Genomic DNA, 23,766 nt, shown 5'->3' on the forward strand with positions numbered 1-23,766 from the left:
TTCATACGCGTGGTTCTCTTCTCTCCAAAGGTCTCTTTAATTTTCCTGTAGGCAGTGTCTATCTTACCCCTAGTGAGATAAGCGTCTACATCCTTACATTTGTCCTCTAGCCATCCCTGCTTATCCATTTTGCACTTCCTGTCGATCTCATTTTTGAGACGTTTGTATTCCTTTTTGCCTGCTTCATTTACTGCATTTTTATATTTTCTCCTTTCATCAATTAAATTCAATATTTCTTCTGTTACCCAAGGATTTCTAGCAGCCCTCGTCTTTTTACCTACTTTATCCTCTGCTGCCTTCACTACTTCATCCCTCAAAGCTACCCATTCTTCTTCTACTGTATTTCTTTCCCCCATTCCTGTCAATTGCTCCCTTATGCTTTCCCTGAAATGCTGTACAACCTCTGGTTCTTTTAGTTTATCCATGTCCCATCTCCTTAAATTCCCACCTTTTTGCAGTTTCTTCAGTTTTAATCTACAGTTCATAACCAATACATTGTGGTCAGAGTCCACATCTGCCCCTGGAAATGTCTTACAACTTAAAACCTGGTTCCTAAATCTCTGTCTTACCATTATATAATCTATCTGATACCTTTTAGTATCTCCAGGATTCTTCCATGTATACAACCTTCTTTCATGATTCTTAAACCAAGTGTTAGCAATGATTAAGTTGTGCTCTGTGCAAAATTCTACTAGGTGGCTTCCTCTTTCATTTCTTAGCCCCAATCCATATTCACCTACTACATTTCCTTCTCTCTCTTTTCCTACACTCGAATTCCAGTCACCCATGACTATTAAATTTTCGTCTCCCTTCACTATCTGAATAATTCATTTATTTCATCGTACATTTCTTCAATTTCTTCGTCATCTGCAGAGCTAGTTGGCATATAAACTTGTACTACTGTAGTAGGTGTGGGCTTCGTATCTATCTTGGCCACGATAATGCGTTCACTATACTGTTTGTAGTAGCTTACCCGCATTCCTATTTTCCTATTCATTATTAAACCTACTCCTGCATTACCCCTATTTGATTTTGTGTTTATAACCCTGTAGTCACCTGACCAGAAGTCTTGTTCCTCCTGCCAACGAACTTCACTAATTCCCACTATATCTAAATTTAACCTATCCATTTCCCTTTTTAAATTTTCTAACCTACCTGCCCGATTAAGGGATCTGACATTCCACGCTCCGATCCGTAGAACGACAGTTTTCTTTTTCCTGATAACGACATCCTCTTGAGTAGTCCCCGCCCGGAGATCCAAATGGGGGATTATTTTACCTCCGGAACATTTTACCCAAGAGGACGCCATCATCATTTAATCATACAGTAAAGTTGCATGCCCTCGGAAAAAAATTACGGCTGTAGTTTCCTCTTGCTTTCAGCCGTTCGCAGTACCAGCACAGCAAGGCCGTTTTGGTTGTTGTTACAAGGCCAGATGAGTCAATCATCCAGATTGTTGCCCCTGCAACTACTGAAAAGGCTGCTGCCCCTCTTCAGGAACCACACGTTTGTCTGGCCTCTCAACAGATACCCCTCCGTTGTGGTTGCACCTACGGTATGGCCATCTGTATCCCTGAGGCACGCAAGCCTCCCCACCAACGGCAAGGTCCATGGTTCATGGGGGGGACATTAATCTTACATGTGACAAATTCCATTAACATAGTAGCATACACACTGTGATCAAAAGTATCTTGATACCACCAAAAACATATGTTTTTCATATTAGGTGCATTGTGCTACCACCTGCTGCCAGATACTCCATATCAGCAACCTCAGTAGTCATTAGACATTGTGAGAAAGCAGAATGGGGTGCTCCGCGAAACTCACGGACTTCGAATGTGGTCAGGCGATTGGGTGTCACTTGACTCATACGTCTTAAAAGAGATTTCCACACTCCTAAACATCCCTAGGTCCACTGTTTTGGATGTGATAGTGAAGTGGAAATATGAAGGGACACATACAGCACAAAAGTGTACATCTACATCTACATGACTACTCTGCAATTCACATTTAAGTGCTTGGCAGAGGGTTCATCGAACCACAATCATACTATCTCTCTACTATTCCACTCCCGAACAGCGAGCGGGAAAAACGAACACCTAAACCTTTCTGTTCGAGCTCTGATTTCTCTTATTTTATTTTGATGATCATTCCTACCTATGTAGGTTGGGCTCAACAAAATATTTTCGCATTCGGAAGAGAAAGTTGGTGACTGAAATTTCGTAAGAAGGTCTCGCCGCGACGAAAAACGTCTATGCTGTAATGACTTCCATCCCAACTCGCTTACCATATCTGCCACACTCTCTCCCCTATAACGCGATAATACAAAACGAGCTGCCCTTTTTTGCACCCTTTCGATGTCCTCCGTCAATCCCACCTGGTAAGGATCCCACACCGCGCAGCAATATTCTAACAGAGGACGAACGAGTGTAGTGTAAGCTGTCTCTTTAGTGGACTTGTTGCATCTTCTAAGTGTCCTGCCAATGAAACGCAACCTTTGGCTCGCCTTCCCGACAATATTATCTATGTGGTCCTTCCAACTGAAGTTGTTCGTAATTTTAACACCCAGGTACTTAGTTGAATTGACAGCCTTGAGAATTGTACTATTTATCGAGTAATCGAATTCCAACGGATTTCTTTTGGAACTCATGTGGATCATCTCACACTTTTCGTTATTTAGCGTCAACTGCCACCTGACACACCATACAGCAATCTTTTCTAAATCGCTTTGCAGCTGATACTGGTCTTCGGATGACCTTACTAGACGGTAAATTACAGCATCATCTGCGAACAGTCTAAGAGAACTGCTCAGATTGTCACCCAGGTCATTTATATAGATCAGGAACAGTAGAGGTCCCAGGACGCTTCCCTGGGGAACACCTGATATCACTTCAGTTTTACTCGATGATTTGCCGTCTATTACTACGAACTGCGACCTTCCTGACAGGAAATCATGAATCCAGTCGCACAACTGAGACGATACCCCATAGCTCCGCAGCTTGATTAGAAGTCGCTTGTGAGGAACGGTGTCAAAAGCTTTCCGGAAATCTAGAAATACGGAATCAACTTGAGATCCCCTGTCGATAGCGGCCATTACTTCGTGCGAATAAAGAGCTAGCTGCGTTGCACAAGAGCGATGTTTTCTGAAGCCATGCTGATTACGTGTCAATAGATCGTTCCCTTCGAGGTGGTTCATAATGTTTGAATACAGTATATGCTCCAAAACCCTACTGCAAACCGACGTCAATGATATAGGTCTGTAGTTAAATGGATTACTCCTACTACCCTTCTTAAACACTGGTGCGACCTGCGCAATTTTCCAATCTGTAGGTACAGATCTATCGGTGAGCGAGCGGTTGTACATGAGTGCTAAGTAGGGAGCTATAGTATCAGCGTAATCTGAAAGGAACCTAATCGGTATACAATCTGGACCTGAAGACTTGCCCGTATTAAGCGATTTGAGTTGCTTCGCAACCCCTAAGGTATCTACTTCTAAGAAACTCATGCTAGCAGATGTTCGTGTTCAAATTCTGGAATATTCCATTCGTCTTCCTTGGTGAAGGAATTTCGGAAAACTGCGTTCAATAACTCCGCTTTAGCGGCAGAGTCGTTGATAACAGTACCATCGGCACTGCGCAGCGAAGGTATTGACTGCGTCTTGCCGCTTGTGTATTTTACATACGACCAGAATTTCTTCGGATTTTCTACCAAATTTCAAGACAATGTTTCGTTGTGGAACCTATTAAAGGCATCTCGCATCGAAGTACGTGCCAAATTTCGCGCGTCTGTAAATTTTAGCCCATCTTCGGGATTTCGTGTTCTTCTGAACTTCGCATGCTTTTTCCGTTGCCTCTGCAACAGCGTTCGGACCTTTTTTGTGGACCACGGGGGATCCGTTCCATCTCTTACCAATTTATGAGGTATGAATCTCTCAATTGCTGCTGCTACTATATCTTTGAATTTGAGCCACATCTCGTCTACATTCGCATAGTCAGTTCGGAAGGAATGGAAATTGTCTTTTAGGAAGGCTTCTAGTGGCACTTTATCCGCTTTTTTAAATAAAATTATTTTGCGTTTGTTTCTGATGGGTTTGGAAGAAATGGTATTGAGCCTAGCTACAATGACCTTGTGATCACTAATCCCTGTATCAGTCATGATGCTCTCTATCAGCTCTGGATTGTTTGTGGCCAAGAGGTCAAGTGTGTTTTCGCAACCATTTACAATTCGCGTGGGTTCGTGGACTAACTGCTCGAAATAATTTTCGGAGAATGCATTTAGGACAATCTCGGAAGACGTTTTCTGCCTACCACCGGTTTTGAACAAGTATTTTGCCAACATACCGAGGGTAGGTTGAAGTCCCCACCAACTATAACCGTATGAGTGGGGTATTTATTTGTTACGAGACTCAAACTTTCTCTGAACTGTTCCGCAACTGTATCATCGGAGTCTGGGGGTCGGTAGAAGGAGCCAATTATTAACTTAATTCGGCTGTTAAGTATAACCTCCACCCACACCAATTCGCACGGAGTATCTACTTCGACTTCACTACAAGATAAACCACTACTGACAGACACAAACACTCCACCACCAATTCTGCCTAATCTATCTTTCCTGAACACCGTCTGAGACTTCGTAAAAATTTCTGCAGAACTTATTTCAGGCTTTAGCCAGCTTTCTGTACCTATAACGATATCAGCTTCTGTGCTTTCTATTAGCGCTTGAAGCTCAGGGACTTTTCCAGCGCAACTACAACAATTTACAACTATAATTCCGACTGTTCCTTGATCCAAGCACGTCCTGTAATTGCCAAGCACCCTTTGACATTGCAGCCCATCCCGCACTTTCCCGAGGCCTTCTAACCTAAAAAACCGCCCAGTCCACGCCACACAGCCTCCGCTACCCGTGTAGCCGCCAGCTGAGTGTAGTGAACTCCTGACCTATTCAGCGGAACCCGAAACCCCACCACCCTATGGCGCAAGTCAAGGAATCTGCAGCCAATACGGTCGCAAAACCGTCTGAGCCTCTGATTCAGACCCTCCACCCGGCTCTGCACCAAAGGTCCGCAGTCGGTTCTGTCAACGATGCTGCAGATGGTGAGCTCTGCCTTCATCTCGTAAGCAAGACCGGCAGCCTTCACCAAATCAGATAGCCGCTGGAATCCAGAGAGAATTTCCTCAGATCCAAAGCGACACGCGTCATTAGTGCCGACATGTGCCACCACCTGCAGCTGGCTGCACCCTGTGCTCTTCATGGCATCCGGAAGGACCCTTTCCACATCAGGAATGACTCCTCCCGGAATGCACACGGAGTGCACACTGGATTTCTTCCCCTCCTTAGCCGCCGTATCCCTAAGGGGCCCCATTACGCGCCTATCATTGGAGCTCCCAACTACCAGCAATCCCACCCTCTGCGATTGCCCGGACCTTGAAGGCTGAGAATGATCCTCTGAAACAGGGCAGGCAGCTGCATCTGGCTCAGCCAGAGACAGTGCCTGAAACCTGTTTGTCAGACGCGCCGGGGAGGCTTTCTGATCAGCCTCCGGGGACGCCTTTCGCCGCCTGCCACGCCTTGGAACGACCTCCCAATCAACCACAGGCGAGGGCTCAGCCCCACTGCGGGCAGCAACCGGGGCAACCACAGCGGCAGACCGATCTGGGGACAGACGGGACGAGGTTGACATCCCCGTGATACCCGAGTCCGGCTCCCCACAGTGGTGCCCATTGGCAACAGCCTCAAGCTGCGCGACCGAAGTCAGCGCCGTTTGCAGCTGTGAGCGAAGGGATGCCAAGTCAGCCCTCATCCGAACACAGCAATCGCAGTCCCTGTCCATTCTAATCGATGTTTAACAACAGTTACCGAAACACGAGTCCGTGCCTAGATAACGCAAGCGGAACACGCAAAGAATGTATCAACTAACCTGTACAAATGCCTAACGACTGCGCTACAATCTGCTGAATTTACGATTAGAGTAACTAAAACTCGAAATTGCACCTCCTATACGAAACTCGCACGCAATTTAAATAAGAATCTACGAAGTAAACACTATAGCGCGATGCTCCAACTGTCAAATACTATAATACGCCCGAACTATATGAATTAAACAATGCAAGTACCCAAAAACACGCAAAGAAATTAATTAAACTATCTAACAAACAAGTAGGCTAGGGTTATACGACTTGCTGCTGCAGCTGCTTATCCAACGGCGGCAGGGAGCACACTGATTGTGACCAACCGACACTGGCCGTTCACAACAAAAACAGAAGACAGACGACTACGCGAATTTACACTATTCAGGTACTAAGGCGCGATGCTACAACCCTCAAATACTATAATACGCCCGAAATATATGAATTAAACAATGCAAGTTAATTAAACTATCTAACAAACAAGTAGGCTAGGGTTATACGACTTGCTGCTGCAGCTGCTTATCCAACGGCGGCAGGGAGCACACTGACTGTGACCAACCGACACTGGCTGTTCAAAACAAAAACAGAAGACAGACGACTACGCGAATTTACACTATTCAGGTACTAAGGCGCGATGCTACAACCCTCAAATACTATAATATGCCCGAAATATATGAATTAAACAATGCAAGTTAATTAAACTATCTAACAAACAAGTAGGCTAGGGTTATACGACTTGCTGCTGCAGCTGCTTATCCAACGGCGGCAGGGAGCACACTGACTGTGACCAACCGACACTGGCTGTTCAAAACAAAAACAGAAGACAGACGACTACGCGAATTTACACTATTCAGGTACTAAGGCGCGATGCTACAACCCTCAAATACTATAATACAGGCTGACCTCGTCTGTTGACTGACAGAGACCACCGAGAGTTGAAGAGGGTCGTAATGTGTAATATGTAGACATCTATCCACCACAGATGAAAGTCATCTGCCAGTGTGTGTAGTGCCAACAGTAAAATTCGGAGGCTTTGGTGTTATGGTGTGGCCTGTTTTCGTGAAGAGGGCTCTCACCCCTTATTACATATATATATCTTTATATTTTCTATTGATTTTTCCTATATATGCATAAGGTGTAACAGAACCAAAACAAAATAAATAAACTGAGATAGCCTTGTGCACATTTTCGCTTTTGATGTGTATGATTCTTTGCTGGCAAATATTATCAGAAAATTACCATAATATCATGTACGAGTAGAAAATATACATGTCGAATATAGGAAAATTAAAGAAAGCTTTGGAGTAAAAACCTCAAATGAAAAGCCAGTAACAAACAAAAGAAACTTGGTGACTGTGTTAGGGGTGTTAGGGGAAGGAAAGAGAGAGCGGGTGAAAATGAGATTGGGGATGCGATAGTGCAAGTAGGAAACAAACCATCCCATCGCCATTCCTTTTTATATACTGGACAACTAATACAGGTGAAATACACTTGCTCAAAGAAAAATATAATAATACCAATAACCAGGACGGCAGCAGCTGACAGATGTGGTTGTTACCAATCCATCGGTTTAATCGGATATGATTTTTAAAATAATACCAAACATTCCCTACAGAAGAGAGGTACAACTGGTGGAATCGGACTTTGAGGAAGATCAGTTTGTTTTCCAGGGAAATGGGGAACACGCAAGGCAGCACTGGCCGTCTTTTGGAAGACACCGAAGAAAGATGAACTCACCTTTATAGCATTTGTAGAGTAGAAAAAGCTTATGACAATATTTACTGAAATACAGTCTTTCAAATTCTGTAGTTAGTAAGGATTAAATAAAGTTGTTAAAAGTTGGTGTGTAGTTGGTATAGGAACCAGACTGCATTTTCTTATATTCGACATCTATATTTTCTACTCATGCATGATGATATGCTCATTTTCTAATAATGTTTGCCAGTAAAGAATCATACACATCAAAAGTGAAAATACTGGTTGATATGAAAGGGTGCGAAACAGAGTTGTAGCTTATGCCCCACAGTATTCAATATGTAAATTGACATTCTGTAATTAATTTTATATGTTCATTTTATAATACTTTGTTCCTATTTCGGTCATTTCTTTTGAAATGCCATCATCTCCTAGTGTCTTTCCTTTCTTCATATTTTGAAAGGTCTAATACACTGGCGCGTAATGTGCATTTTTCTTATTAACTATCTGAATTTCTCATTCATTTCTTCAACTGAACAAACATTTCCATTATCATCATCATCATTTGTTTGACCCTTAAAAGAGAATGTAGAACCACTAGTCAGCTTTAGTCTTCCTGTTCTTCTTATCTTCCCAAAACTTCATCCAGTCTGTCATTGTTCTACTGTCTATGCATTTTTAGTTTCATATTCCGTTCTACTGGTTGTTCTGACATGGTTGTCATGAGCAATCACCAGGCCAGGCTGTTCCAATGCTGCCCCATTGGGCATGGATGCCTGCGATTGCCCTTCAGCTCACCCACAGCCAGGCACAGGTGGTGTACATAACCCTCCAGGCATCCCAATTTCATGGATTCTGTGCATGCATCACTTGCTTGTCCAACCAAGCTCGAGCAGTGGAGTCTTGCATCAGCCATTTGCCCACTCCTGCTCACTCTGTGCCTGCACCCACCCAGCTGCTCTCGGTCAGGTCCTGTGAGCTAGAACAGAAGTTACATACTCCTGTACCACTTTCAATTGTCTTAGTGTTCATACCTCCGTCTTTCAATTTTTATTTATTTATTTTTCTATGTGTCTGTTTCCAAGGTTCTTGATGCTTTCATTGCAGTCACATTCAACTCCACAAAACAATCACCATAAAACAAACCAGTTATTTTAAATGTGTTCTGTGGCATCTAAATTGTTTTTAAACTCACTTATCTAAATCAACAATGTTTACAGGTTACAGTAATAACTATTAGTTCATTAATTTATTCATTCAGTATGTTCTCAAAGTCCTGTTATGAAGGAGTACCTTCAGGAACTGAATTGTGCCATTTTATTAACAGGTAGAACAAGCCACTGCAGACTGCTTCTGTAAATTATGTTAATAGATTGTGACTAGTGCTAACTTACTCACACTGATAATGAGCGGTAGAAGTCTATTCGAATAAGAAAAATGCTACCCAGGCCTCAGGTCCCTTATCCATAAACACATCTGCAAGTATTTCATCAACATCCATGGATATTAAAGTTCTGTGAAGAGCTAATGTGTTAGAGAATATCTGCTGAAGTCTGCAACCAACTACGAGGTTTCGCTGTGAATTTACAGTTGGCTACATGCCAGTGTCAGTCCCATCAGATTCAAACTGATTTCTTTCTACAGGGGAGTGTGGCACAAAACATTTTTGTTCCTTATTTTTGTTTAAGGTCACCTATTGAGAAGAAATTTCATACAAGGTTTATAATACACTGAAGTACCAAGAAACTGGTATAGACATGTGTATTCAAATACAGATAAATGTAAACAGGTAGAATACGGCGTTGCAGTTGGCAATGCCTATATAAGACAATAAGTGTATGATGTAGTTGTTAGATCGGTTACTGCTGCTACAATGGCAGGTTATCAAAATTTAAGTGAGTTTGAATGTGGTGTTATAGTCGGCACACAAGCGAGGGGACACAGCACCTCTGAGGTAGCAATCAAGTGGAGATTTTCTCATATGACCATTTCATGAGTGTACTGTGAATATCAGGAATCTGGTAAAAGTCAAATCTCCAACATTGCTGTGGCCAGAAAAATCACCTGCAAGAACAGACCAATGATGACTGAAGAGAATCATTCAAGTTGACAGAAGTGCAACCCTTCCACAAGTTACTGCAGCTATCAGTGCTGGCCGACCAAAAAAAGTGTCAACGTGCGACCAACTCAACAAAACATCATCAGTATGGGCTTACAGAGCCGAAGGTCTACTAGAGTACCCTTGTTGACTGCACAATACAAAACTTTACACCTCGCCTGGAACCGTCAACACCGACATTGGACTGTTGATGACTGGAAACATGTTGCCTGGTTCGACAAGTCCCATTTCAAATTGTATCGAACGGATGGACATGTACAGGTCTGGAGGCAACCTCATGAATCCATGGATCCTGCACGTCAGAAGGGGACTGTTCAAGCTGGTGGAGAGACTGTAATGGTGTGGGGTGTGTGCAGTTGCAGTGATATGGGATGTGCTGACATAAGCTGGTGCCAACACACAATACGCCAAAGAGATCGCGAGACGATAGATAGAGGCCAACAACAGACACACAGAAAACGTGCCACCAACGCCCTCTCAGCTGCCAGTATTTAAGGTAGCCACTGCATAACAGAGGGCGAGTTGGTCTGTCACAGTAAGAAAGTTCCAGTGTCATCAGTCACAGTCCAGTGGGAATCACAGTAGCAGTTAGCTCCACCGATAACTCAGAGACAGACATCAAATAGCAACCATAATTGTGAACATAGGGGACTTTGTACTTAATCAGCAGTGAGGTTAATGTGGACTATACAGAAGAGCTTGTACCACTATGACCATCTTGAGTTAAGTAAACTTTCCATTCTTATGAATAGAGAACCCAGTTAATCCGTGTGTGCAGTTTGTGTTATAGAAAAGAGGACAATGGCCACCAAACAACATCCTCTCCTTGCTTCCCATGCTACAGCTCTACAGATATACTGAGGTGACACTAAATGGGAGCCCTGATAAGTCTAGATACAACTCTGACAGGCGACACATACATAAGCATCATGTCTGATCACCTGCATCCATTCATTTCCATTGTGCATTCCGACGGACTTGGGCGATTCCATCAGGACAGTGCAACACCCCACACATACAGAATTGCTAGAGAGTGGATCCAGTAATACTCTTCTGAGTTGAAACACTTTCCACTGGCCACCAAACTCCCCAGACGTGAACATTATTGAGCATATCTGGGATGCCTCGCAACGTGCTGTTCAGAAGAGATCTCCACTCCCTCATGCTCTTACGGATTTTTATGGACAGCCCTGCAGGATTCATGGCGTCAGTTCCCTCCAGCACTACTTCAGACATTAGTCGAGTCCATGCTACATTGTGTTACGGCACTTCTGTGTGCTCATGGGCCCCTACGTGATATTAGGCAGGTGTACCAGTTTCTTTAGCTCTTCAGTGTATTTTACAAAGGGACACAGTATAGTCAGATATCCACAGATATGGTCTTAGATATTCCCATCTACACATGCTATTACCTGCAACAAACTATTACAGTTGAAATAGCTGCAGGTGTCCCCATCCAAGGAGACCTCCAGTTGTGAGAAATACTTCTAGATTACTTAATGTGTATATTAGCATAAAAACAGCTTCAATGAAAAATCCACGTTTCCCAAACTCGGACACTGTTATTATCTACTACTCCATATTAAGAATTTATATCACTTTACTCATTTCAGAGACCATTTTCAGCTGTCTACATACCAGAAATTTTAAAAGCTTGTTTACTGTGAACATTAATGTTACCTAAATTTGTAGGTACAGGAGGAAACTTATTATTGGTAGTGGCTAAAGAACTAATAATTTATTTTATTTTGGAATATCTGATAATTTTCAATTTTCTGTCTCTAGTGGCTAAAGAGTTCGTTACTTTTTTTGCAATATCTGGGAATTTTCCATCTTCTGCCTCAGTGCCAACTGACAACTTGTTATAAATGTTTGACACCAGAATATAAAACTTCTTTCTTAAACTTAAAAGTGTGCTACTTTCTGTTGTCTTTAAATGGTTTACCACTAGTTGCTTTTTAGCCAACCTAAGCAAGACTAACTTTGTGTAGTTTCACCCAGTAGAATTTATAGTGACCTTCAGTAACAAGCAGGGACAGAGAGTAAATAATACAAAGTTTTGGGCCTTCAGTTAGATTACAAAAACAGCAAACTATATTGAAAACATCAGTGTGAAGAGATGCTTTTGCTTTAAGAATACATTCTCATATTAAGCACACAAGATCACAAAGGCAGCATATTGTCATTATGTACACACTTATTACGTGTAATGTACCTTTCATTTTTTGGGTGAGGGGCAATCATTATCCTTAAAAATTTGCTGCCCATGAATGAGTGATTACAATCATTTGTAGAGTAAGTCCAAGAACCTCTTGCAGCAAATTGCGTTGGCTGTTGCAAAACCTTCTTTCACATGCTTTGTTTTAAAGACTCTGCTCTCTGAAAACAATTTAATGAGTCTACACACATGACCCAAGACATAAGAATGATGTCCACCATGAGTTAAAACATTCGTAATTCATGCAAAAAGGAGTGAAATATGTTAGCCCCAAAATCATTAGTCAACATCCCATAGAGCTTAAATGCCTTAAAAGCATAAGCACCATCTTCAACTACCGTATTTACTCGAATCTAAGCCGCAGTTTTTTCCCAGTTTTTGTAATCCAAAAAGCCTTCTGCAGCTTAGAATCGAGTGCAAAGCAAGCAGAAGTTCTGAAAAATGTTGGTGGGTGCCGCCACAACTAACTTCTGCCATCGAATATATGTAGCATTACCCAGGCATGCTTTGTAGGCACAAAGATAAATAGTGGCACTAAATCCTCTGTGTCAGTAAATAAATTTAAAAAAAAAAGGTGGAAGATGAGCTTTTTTTTCCGCCCCGATTTTAGACCACTGCATTTTCATACATTATCCAACAAAGTAAATACAAATTCTGTATTGCTCATCTTCGAATGTAGCAGCATTTGAATGTACTACGAAAATCCGACTGGCAATGTTTCTCAATATGGCCAACTCCACATTCTGAGTTTTTTCCTACCTGCGAGAAGAGATGGTTGTTAATAGGAACTTTTATGAATTGTGAACCACATGCAGTATTCTCTTCACCATGAGAATAATATGAATATAAACATTTTGCCATGTATTGTTTCGTGTTTGCTGCTATCTCATTTAAATCCAGTCTGCCTAATAAACTATGAAACTAGTCAGACAACAGCAAATGCGGAAGAATATACGTATCATGTCATGTTTATATTCATATTATTCTTATGCCTAATAGTGATACAGTCAGAAATGAAGCACAGAAATTGACTAGATTTTTAAATCTAAGATGACTAATTTCTGTGCAGAATGTAATGTACTAAAGGGGCATCTGCAAAGATTTTCAAACAGAGAAAAATTTTCACTAAACTCTCGTTCAGAACATCTTCTATCATACGCAGTCTATTATTTGGTTCTTGTTGATCATTATCAAAGAAAGCAGCAGTGTAAGTAACAACAAATAGCAGTCTCTTGCCATTGCTTCGCTAATGAGACGACTCCTCTCCTTTTTTTTTAAAAAAAATTGTGAGCGACTTTAGTGCGCACAAAAGCAAGCAATGCCACAAGCGGCGACAGGCCTTAAACACACACTATCAGAATGCGACAAACAATGCATGACACAGTACAGTAATGAATTTTCAGCTAAGAGTGACGTAAACACCTACAACTAAGAAAACGGTGCTTATCAGATCAAAGAAAAATAAGCAATCAATTCAAACTAGATGAAGCATGTGAAAAAGAAAGGGTACCCGTATAAATACGGACGGAGTGCCTGACGCATAGCAATGGCTACCTGGTAAAGCTTAACTTTTAAGCTTACGACTCGAACCAAACTACTGTAGCTGTATTGTCATTCATTCTACCTAAATTGTGTCTCATATTACATTGGACCAACTTTGTTTCGATTTGGAGATGCGGCCTAAAACTTTTCTCTCCCCTTGAATTTCGAGCCTCAAATTTCTGGTGCGGCTTAGATTCGTAAAAAATTTTTTTCCTTGGTTTCGAGTCTCATTTTTCAGTTGCAGCTTAGAATCGAGTGCGGCTTAGATTCGAGTAAATATGGTATGGAACTTCTACTCTGCCAAGTTTGAAAATGTGAGCTTACATATTACTCTAATAATTTATGGTTCATTTTCTCCCAGTTTATCTCTTTTTCCAGATGTGAGTGTAATTATACTGCCTAGAAGGTTACTACATGTATAGTTTACATGCATATTAAAGTTATGATTCAAAAATTTTTTTACTGCAAATTTGCAGATAGGGCCATACCGTTCGAAGTGGGCTAATTTTGAAAAAAAGGTCTCTTTAACCATCATGGATTTTGCTGAAATTTTGTGTGTTCATTGGGAACGTTTGTGAAAGTTCACTGGCAAAGATTTACTTTCGCTAGTATAATACTCCCTGAGATATAGTCATTTGTGGACCCTATAACACTGCTATCAACATTGCAACCCTGAGTTTTCGGCTGCTTTGAGACATATCATTGGCAATATTTTCATGAAAGAAACAAAACTAAGCCATCTTGCACAACATTTTCCACTTTTGTAAGTTAAATAATGAAGATTTCCTGAGCAATTTTTGTATAGATGATTTGAAGCAGTCAGCTGAACAAATTAGATACAGTAGAGTCCCATTAATCCGAACTAATTGGGACTGGACCTTGTTCGGATTACTGATTTGTTCGGATTAGCCGGAGTTACAGTGACGAGTTTCTAGAATAAAGTATACCAAGCAGATGAGTTGGTACACCATGGTAACAAACGAGAACAAGTGTGGGAGCAATGGTTCACTCTCACTCCCTGCCCTTGTTGTTGTGCATTGTTGAGACCTTTGTAGTGTCTGAGGTCAGTGCACTGCCAGTTGGTTGGCAAAGTACTTGGTTATGTTAGTTATCGATCACTGAAATGCATAACAGTTGTATTGTATTTGATCAGGTGTAGTGGTGTCCGTATTTTCGTCATAAGTAAACGGAAACATAAAACATTAACTCTCACAGAAAAACTGAATGCTTTGAAGTGCATAGACAATGGTGAGAATGTATCTAAACTGGCAATGGAACTGGGTGTTGGTAAAGCAACCATTTATAATTGGAGGAAGAACCGAGTGAAGCTTGAACAGTCGTGTGCAACGTCTTCGGGAAAAACACTCAAAATTCAGCAGATTTTGAAACAGTCCCAGTACAATAAAGTGGATGAAGCTCTTTTACTTTGGTTTACGCAGGAAAGAGAAAGGGGAACTCCTTTGAGTGGAACACTGGTTCAGGAGAAGGCTGTTTACCTGAACAAGTTAATAAATGGTGATGAGTCTTTTAGTGTGAGTATTGGTTGGTTGGACAGATTCAAAAAACGTCATGGAATCAGTCAGCTAACAGTTACTGGAGAGAAGCTTTCTTCTGACTGTGATGCAGTGATGGAATACTTGGGTGAGTGAAAAAATGATGAGAGAGGGAAAGTATTCTCCCCAACAAATATATAACACTGATAAGACTGCCCTTAATTTTAGGGCATTGCCAACAAAAAGTCTGGCATCCAAAAGCAGAACACCAAGCTCCTGATTTTAAAATGTGCAAAGCTTGATTAGCATGCAGTAACACTGCTGTTAATCACAAGCTACCTTTATGCTGATTGGCAAATGTGCTAGGCCCAGAGCTTTTAAAACCTGCAACATAAAATCCCTGCCCATATATTATCACAACTAGAAAAAATATGGATGGATGGTAAGCTGCTCAAAGAATGGTTTCATGGCCAGTTTGTTCCCTCTGTTCAACAATTTTCTGAGGAAAATCGTTTGTCTCCCCATGCAGTCATTTTGATTGATTATGTGACAGATAAATTTTGGTGAAGTTTTTGCCGCCGAATGTTACATCACTTCTATAGCCGATGGACCATGGCATACTGCAAACATTAAAACTGATTTACAGAAAACAGTTTTTAATGATGCTGGTCCAAGATGTTAGCATTCCTTTAGTGGACAAAATAAAAGAGACCAATGTAAAGGATGTTGTTTATTGAGCCGCTGAGGCATGGCAGAATATTTCAGAAAATACTATGAGAAAATTGTGGAGAAATCTGTGTACATCTCTTGAATTTCTGGACAACTTAGTTGAAAATGAAGAGGAAAATCTGCTACAAATGATACTGATGATACCTGGATGTGCAGAAGCTGGTGGAGGAGACGTAGATGAGTGGATGGCAGCAGATGGGGCATGTGTGGAGAACCTTACTGACGCTGATTTAATTGCTGCTGTGACTCAAGACCAGGGAGAAGTGGACTGCTGTGATGGAAGTGACAATGAGCCTGAAAGCGACAAAGGAGGGCAGGTGCCACACAGTGACGCAGCAGAAGCCCTTGACCTCGCACTACTTTATTTTGAACAACAGGCCACTGCTTCAACTGCTGATCTGATGTTTGTGAGACGATGGCACAACTGTGCATCATATATAAGTAACAGACTTTCTTCGTTACGCCAAAAAACAGACTGAGTTTTTGTCATCTAAATAGTAGGGATAAAATGTCCACTGTATGTTAGTAAGTTTGACAGCTTTTCTTTCATTGTTATGCATTGTTTAAACTTAATGTTTTCTTGCCAATTTTTCTAATACATATTTACTGTACTGTGTAAATTAAAACAGCAGTTTACCACACCGTTTTCCATACTTAGACTAACATTTTTCATGTTCGGATTAACCGAACATTTGGATTAGCGGGACTCTGCTGTACTTGAAAATATGTGAAGTTCATCATTTAATCTCTCTCACAGCAACTGATGGATAAACCTGAAACATTGCACATATTTACTTACCAATACAATATCTTAGAATATAAAATTTCTTTCTACTTCTGTTTCCCAGTGGTACACAAATTCAGGGTAAAGTTGGCAATTTTTCTAAATTTATCCTACTTTTACAATAAAGTTCCCTGCAAAGTATGTAAACTATTTTCATTACAAAGACCATGTTCTAGAACAGCTACAAAAACTAGATCTGATTTTGCAATGCGAGCATTATAAAGCCCTTAAAAAAAAAAAGGTGGCGGCACATTGAAAATAGCCCATATTCTGATGGTACTCAAATCTGGCATCTTTCATTATGTTCTACAATTGTTTATGACTCTCTGAAGTCCTGATGACTGGGAAGCAAGATTGAGCCAGAAAAACAGCAAATAAGTAGTCTTTTCTGTTTTTTTTGACATCTCTAAAGTGTTCAGTTCTACAAAATTATTTTTAAACAAAATGAAATAGAATGAAGAATCCAATAGAAAGAGTAGTTTTCTCTTTTTTGTGGCTCTAATAATTTTGTATTTGAAAACTTTAATTTTTTGGGTTCTGTCTTATCAAATATTCTTCCCAAACTATCAACACTGTGTTGAACAATGCTGTACTTGATGAAAATGTCTGAGTTTAAAGGTAAGTTAGTATTACTGCACTTTTATACAGATATACTAACTGTAACTATATAACTTATTTCACTTAGAAACTGTCACAAGGTACACATTGTGTAGAAAATATTATGTCAATAATTACTTTATCAGCTGGCTATACTTCTGTTTCTTTCATTCTTGTGGAGCCTTGTTAAAACTATCTACAATTTATTATTGTATCTGCAGTGTAGTGTGTGTTATTTTGGCTAAGCATACGTCTTACGTTTTTTACAAGATTGTGCAAGGTTATAATCTGATCTATATTTATAATACTAGTTTTAATTATTATTTGCTTAGCTACATACTTATATTTTTGTTGAATGTTTTGTTCTGGTGTTATACAATGTGCATAATTTCATTAAATTACAATTTTAGCCAATGGTGATTTTCAAATTAGTACTTCTGTGGTTGAATAGAAACACAGAAGGGAGCAGAAGAAGATGAAGATGCATGTTCATTATATAAAGCCAAGACAAATATCTGTCCAGCTAGCAACACTGCATTAAATTAATATCTGTAGGAAGTTTTGTCAGGCTGATGAGAATTTCACACAAAATGAACTGTAAGCACTAGATATAAGCGCCAGTACGTGAAGCAGAAGTATCAGAGGGTACAGAGTTTGATTGAAAATCAAATAGCAAATGCTTTGGGTACAAATTGCCACATTGAACAAACCAGTAAAATTAAACAATGTGGTAACTGTGCTGACCATGCACACTTGCTGACTGATGTGAAAGGCAAGGTGCAGGAATCCAATGAGAGAAATGGCGACACGTTTTGAAGTGTGAGGAAGGATAGTAAAGTGAGCTGAAAACTTAAGGCAGAGAAGGACATTCTAGCACTTCGTGAAAATTGACAGTTACCATTACCAGCAGAAATCACTAGTAGAGTGCAAAATTCTTTTGAAAATTATGAGTTTAGCAGAGTATGTTCTGAAAAAAGGATTTTATACCAGTTAGACGTTCAGGCACAAAGACATATCTGCAGAAAAGACTGTTACTTTGCTCTGTATGGGAAGTGTCTTGTTTGCTGCAGAAATTTAAATGGATCAGAAACAAGGTTATCAGAATTTTGTGAACTTAGACCAAAACGGCATGTAACAGTTGAATTAGTTAGAATTCATGCAGGAATGTTGGTTTAGTTAATCAAAATATGGAGCTTATTTTTAGGGAAGCAGCTTTAAGTAAAAATTTTAAGGATTTTCACGCCAACCCAATCTGCAGTCCGGAATCTAAAAAATGCATGATACAGTGCCATGAAAAGTGTCATGGAGCAGAAGCTGTAGCATCTTCAGTTGCCAGCTATTTCATAGAGTGTGATGGACAAGAAATTATTGTGTATAAGCAATCCATATGATCAGGACACAAAGCAAATGACATTAGATGAATTTATTGAAGAAGTAGCAACAAAACTTTAGAGTCCATCATGCCATCATTACATTACCAAACACCAAAGTTTGCATTGTGAAGTTCTTAAATTTGATCTAAAGGAAGATAGACTTATTATCCTAATGTATTTTTCCAAAAATTATTCATTTATTATTCAGAATGCAGTGCAAAGTTTCCACTGGGAACAGTGGAGCAACAGTCCATCTACTTGTTGTTTGTTTCCTCCAAAAATCAGAAAGTGTAATCTGAGAGTTTTTGCGTTGTCAGTGACTGTCTGCGACGTGATGCATGTTTTTCAAGGAGCTTATCAACTGTGGAAAAACAGTTTGTTCAGATATCCCACATCTGTTATTTCAGTGATGGCCCAGTACAAGACTTCCAAAAATTTTCTGAGTTTGTGCTGTTGCAAAAGACTTTGGAATGACAGCAAAAAGGAATTCTTTAGCTGCCAGTCACAGAAACTCACTTTGTGATGGATCAGATATACAACAAAATGATTAGCTACGAGAGAAAACTTTCTAACTGCCCGTTAATAGGTAATTTTTTATGCTTAAAGATGTGTTTCACCACTGCACTGAGAGCATTAAATTTGCTGCTGTCAGCAAAGAAGAAATACATTTATGAAAAAGTGATGGACTGGAAAATATTAGAGACTTCTGCTGTATAGAAGGATGCTGTAATAAACTTTATGTACTCACATATCCAACAAAATTAATTTTATTGGACATCAAAAAGTGACAAGTGCTGGGTTCTGGAACAGCATCTTATTTCAGTTATTTCAGCACCATCAGTGACATTGTGTGGTTGGCACTCAAGTTTTTCTCGTGACATTCAACTGCAAAGTAACGAAACAGCCAAAAAATTCATTTAGCTGAAGTAAATATAAGTTTATGATCTTAAGAGTCCTCTTCTAGCTCTGCCCTTGACACTTAAAGAAATGTATCATCAGGCTTGGGATCCTATGTAAAAAAAGTCACTATCAGGCTTGGGAAGCATTGATAAAGAAACCCACCCGTTACTGCTGTTGGTTGAAAGTTATTAAATGTGATCATACAGATGAGTGCACCTCCGCAAGTACTGAATTGGTGATTGTGAAACCATAACAATGTTTATAGGAAACACGTGCAAATACATGCACAAAAATTTTATCAAAATCCATGATGGTCATGCAGGAACCTGAAGGCCACTTGGCATTGAATGACCTAATACTGTATTTATGAACATAATCAGTTTTTGAAAATGTCATGTAATTGGATAGGTACTAAGCAAAAGCAGGACGACACACATATAAAAGTATTGAAGTTTGCAAGCTTTCAGAGCCAGTAGCTCCATCTTCTGGCAGAAGGGTTGAAGTGGAATAAGGAAAGATGACGGAAAAGGACTGACGAGGTTTAGGAAAAGGGGTTGAGTTTGAAAAAGCCATCCAGAATTACGTGACAGGGGAGACTTACTGGACAGGATGAGAAAGAAAGACTGTCCTTCTCAACCTGTTCTGTAAGTTTCTCCTGACCTGGGGTTCTGTGTGCCTTTTCCAAACTCTGCCCCTTTTTCTAAACCTCACCAGTCCTTTTCTTTCACCCCACTTCAGCCCTTCTGCCAGAAGCAGGAGCCAGTGGCTCCAAAAGCTTGCAAACTTCTAATACGTCTGTATTTGTTTTCTCCTGCCAGCGCTTAGTGAGTCGATTTTTTATCTATCCAATTAAATTATATTTTCCAATACTATTTTTGTCGGACATTGGCTTGTTCTACAGGAAAATTGTTGTTAGAATAAATAGGAAACTCTTCCACATCCAGTAGGAGATAACTGTTGTATGAACCTATGGAATGTGATATGATACATACATGCATAACTTAATTTGTTTCTTCTCAGAGGAATATAACGATAAAAAAAGAAAAGATATTCAGAGGTTGGAAGAGATATGCAAGACACAGGAAATGACCGTAGAAGATAAAGAGAAAAACCTACAGGAATGTTTGGAACTGCGGCAGAGAATAAAAGATGCCGAAGAGCTGTGCTCATCACTGAAGACATCATCATACAAGACTGATCAAGAGATTGCAAAAATTAAAACAGAGGTTTGTTTGACAGGTATTTTAATTTTAGTAAGAGAAATGGGTGACTCTATGACTGAACATTGTTTAAGACAGTCGCAGACGTGAAAAAAAAATGCTTTATACCATTTTTGTGAGCTTATTATTCTACACAAGGCTTTGTGTGTTTCATCAAAAATACTTGTGTTTTTTATTTGCAAATTTTCCAATGGCTGGTGTAACTTCTCAATTTTTTTTTTAAAAGGTTGATAATCCTTACGTAGAGCTGAAGAAGTTTCAGTGTGAGAAAGTCAACATACCTGAAGTATCTGGTCTCAAGATAGGATCTCGTTACAATCTTGAGGACTGGAAATATGCAAAAACTGAGCTGCGTAATCTTAAAAAACAACTTGCCTCAAAAAAGCTTCATCTAGGAAAGTCGTCTGTGGACCTTAAGAAAGAAGTTTCCGTGGTATTGTACCTTAATTGTTTTTATTTCTCAGATACTAATAATGATGATAATTCTAAGTTTTTGTGTATTTATTACAATACTTAAATGTCTTTCTCCCTCCAGTGGAAGGAACAACTTGATCAATTACTGGAAGATGAAACAAATGGGAAACGTCATCTGCAGGATCTGGATGAATGTCTGCAAAAACTGAGAAGTGACAGTAAGAAGGTAATGTGTACATGCATGAACTGTGTTGCTTTATAGAGTGTAAATTAGTTTTTTTGGCTATGAACAAATAACTACATCACTAACATTACATCATTGGCAGTTCAAAATTCATCTCTTATAAAACTGCTATCATACATAAATGGTGATTCAGCAAACCTTACCAATGTTGTTTTATGCAACCTTCAGTGTTATACCTGGCCTTCAGTCTTCAAAACTCCTGAACAAGGTTTTCATGTTCCCTCCTTTGCTACATGCAAACTATTTTTCCTACAGGAAAAAATGAACAGGATCCTAGAGTTACTGAAGAAAAACATATCCATCTTTGACACTTCACTACTATTTCTAAAAAATTGTATATCATTAGCTTGTATTTTGCTTTCCTTGCTTCCTTTTGTAACACAGGCCTCAGAGCCATAAGTCAGGACTGGAAATTATATGCATATTATGCATGATACATATAACCCCTTTTGAGCTCTTTTTTTTTTTTTTTTTGTAACTGTTCGTGAAGACTGGTCCAGTTACTCCCTTCTCCAATCTTCAGGAGTCCTCACTTCCCATACAATTTACATCACTCAATACACATTGTATCCCCAACTCTTCTGCTGCTCTCATCACCTCTACACTCAGATAATCCAAGGCTGGTGCCTTCCCTCCTTTCATCTTTTTCAAAGTATCTTGTAAAAATAGAACCTCCAGGTTGGAAAATAAACCGTTTGGAAAAGGATGGATTGCTACACACTATAAAGATGACCTGTTGAGCTACAGACAGACCCAATGAAAAGACTGTTACACATTATAGCTAACGGCCAAAGCATTCTTCAGTAAAGAAGAAGGCGACTTTGGCCAAAAGTTACAATGTGTAACAGTCCTTTCTTTGTGCCTGTCTGCAGCTCGTCTTTATGGTGAGTAGCAATCTATGCTATTCCTAATTGTCAGTGCATCTTCTACGTGTCTCTATGTTAATTCCTTTTTCTGTTTCCAGTTCCTTTTCTTCCTCCTCAGTTTTTCTCCTTGTCCAGGTCTCCTTCCCCCCATCCCCCACCACCACCCCACATCCCCACCACCACCACCACCACCACCACCACAAAATAGTTCCTCTTAATTTCTTCCTCCTGACTACTTTTATTCACCATTTGAACATAGTCAATCATGTCATTGCACTTGTTACTTTTAACCATCCCATATAGGACTTTTTTTGAAATTTCATTATGCTCCTCCATCATTTCGGTCCACTCTTCCATCCACCTTTTTCTCTCCTCTACCACCACTCTTTTTGCCTCTTTCTTTTTAGTCTGGTACTCTTCTCTTGTCTGTATTGTCCTTTTCTGGAATCATACGTTTCCTTCTGTCACTTTTTGCTTGTCCTGTGACAAACTGCTTCCAGTGGACTTTACTAATGTCCTCTTAAATCTTCCCCATTCCTCTCCACTATTTTTGGTCCATCTATTGGGAAATTTTCCTGTACTATTCTGAGATACTTTAACCTGCTCTTTTCTTCTTTCAGCTTCCACACGCTTATTACACCTATCCTAGTTTCTGTCCCTTTCTTATACTTGGCTCCTCTGAGATTCATTATTAGCAGTCTATGGTCATTATCTAAAGTATATCAACTCAGTATCTGTGATGTTCATATTCATTTCACTATCATAGAAAATAGTGTAAATTACTGACTTTGTACTCGTGTCATTACTGTACCACTTAATCTCATGGCTTTCCTTTTGTTGAAACATGTGTTCCAACCAACCATTTCTTTGGCAAAAATCAAAGTTTTTCACCTTCTTCAATTCGCCCACCCTAACCCTCTAGTCCAAGGTCAGTGTCATACCCTTGCCTTTCTTTCCCACCACGTGCATTTAAATTCCCCATTACTGCCACACTCTTTCCTGCCATCTGTTTCTGCATTCTCTCTTTAAATTCTTGTTTCTCTGCAGAAGTGTGCCCCACCTATGAAACATACACTTGTAATATGTCCATGATCTTTCCATTCAGTGATGGTTTTATCATCATCTTGTCATTTATTCTTTGTAGTTCATTCAACCCATCTCTGACTACTAACAACACTCCATTTCTCCTTCAATCATCATTCCCACTCCAAAATAATCAATAATCTTTTCTCAGTTTTCTCTTTCCTTCTTCTTTCCACCTTGTTTTTGCTGACCCCAACAAATCCAATTTCCTTCTTTCCATTGTATCCACCGTCTCTTCCACCTTCCCAGTCAATGTCTCAATACTCATTGTTTCAAATGGCAATCCATGTTTACAGTTGGGTCTTTGTCTATTATATCGATGCTTTCTGAAGCTCATTCCACTTCTAAGCCAACTGATTGTCCACTACTCGATTTCTAGGCCTATCGTAGCTTCATCAGAGTCCTGTTGGGATAACTTTTCAGCGCTTCTGTAGGACCTTCACAGCTAGTGTAGCAGTCTGGGGACACATGCAGTCTCCCATTGTACTTCGTCCCTACAGGAGATCCCCCAGCTTTCTGCCGTTGTCCATCTTCCATGCTTGCACTTGCTGGATGTAAATCCTAATCATACAACATAATTTTG

At 40.0% G+C, this 23,766-nt stretch overlaps 1 protein-coding gene across 1 annotated transcript in view; it reads left to right on the forward strand.

Annotated features, from left to right (window-relative positions):
* The window catches only part of LOC126336665 (kinetochore protein NDC80 homolog), a 176,871-nt gene that overhangs the window by 88,303 nt on the left and 64,802 nt on the right, over window positions 1–23,766 (forward strand). Inside the window, exons 10-12 of the mRNA XM_050000612.1 lie at window positions 20,377–20,582; window positions 20,803–21,009; window positions 21,112–21,216. Coding sequence (XP_049856569.1) covers window positions 20,377–20,582; window positions 20,803–21,009; window positions 21,112–21,216 — 518 coding nt within the window. The remainder of the gene's footprint in view (window positions 1–20,376; window positions 20,583–20,802; window positions 21,010–21,111; window positions 21,217–23,766) is intronic.

Source organism: Schistocerca gregaria, chromosome 2 (assembly GCF_023897955.1).
Source record: "Schistocerca gregaria isolate iqSchGreg1 chromosome 2, iqSchGreg1.2, whole genome shotgun sequence".
Classification (NCBI taxonomy): Eukaryota; Metazoa; Arthropoda; class Insecta; order Orthoptera; family Acrididae; genus Schistocerca; species Schistocerca gregaria.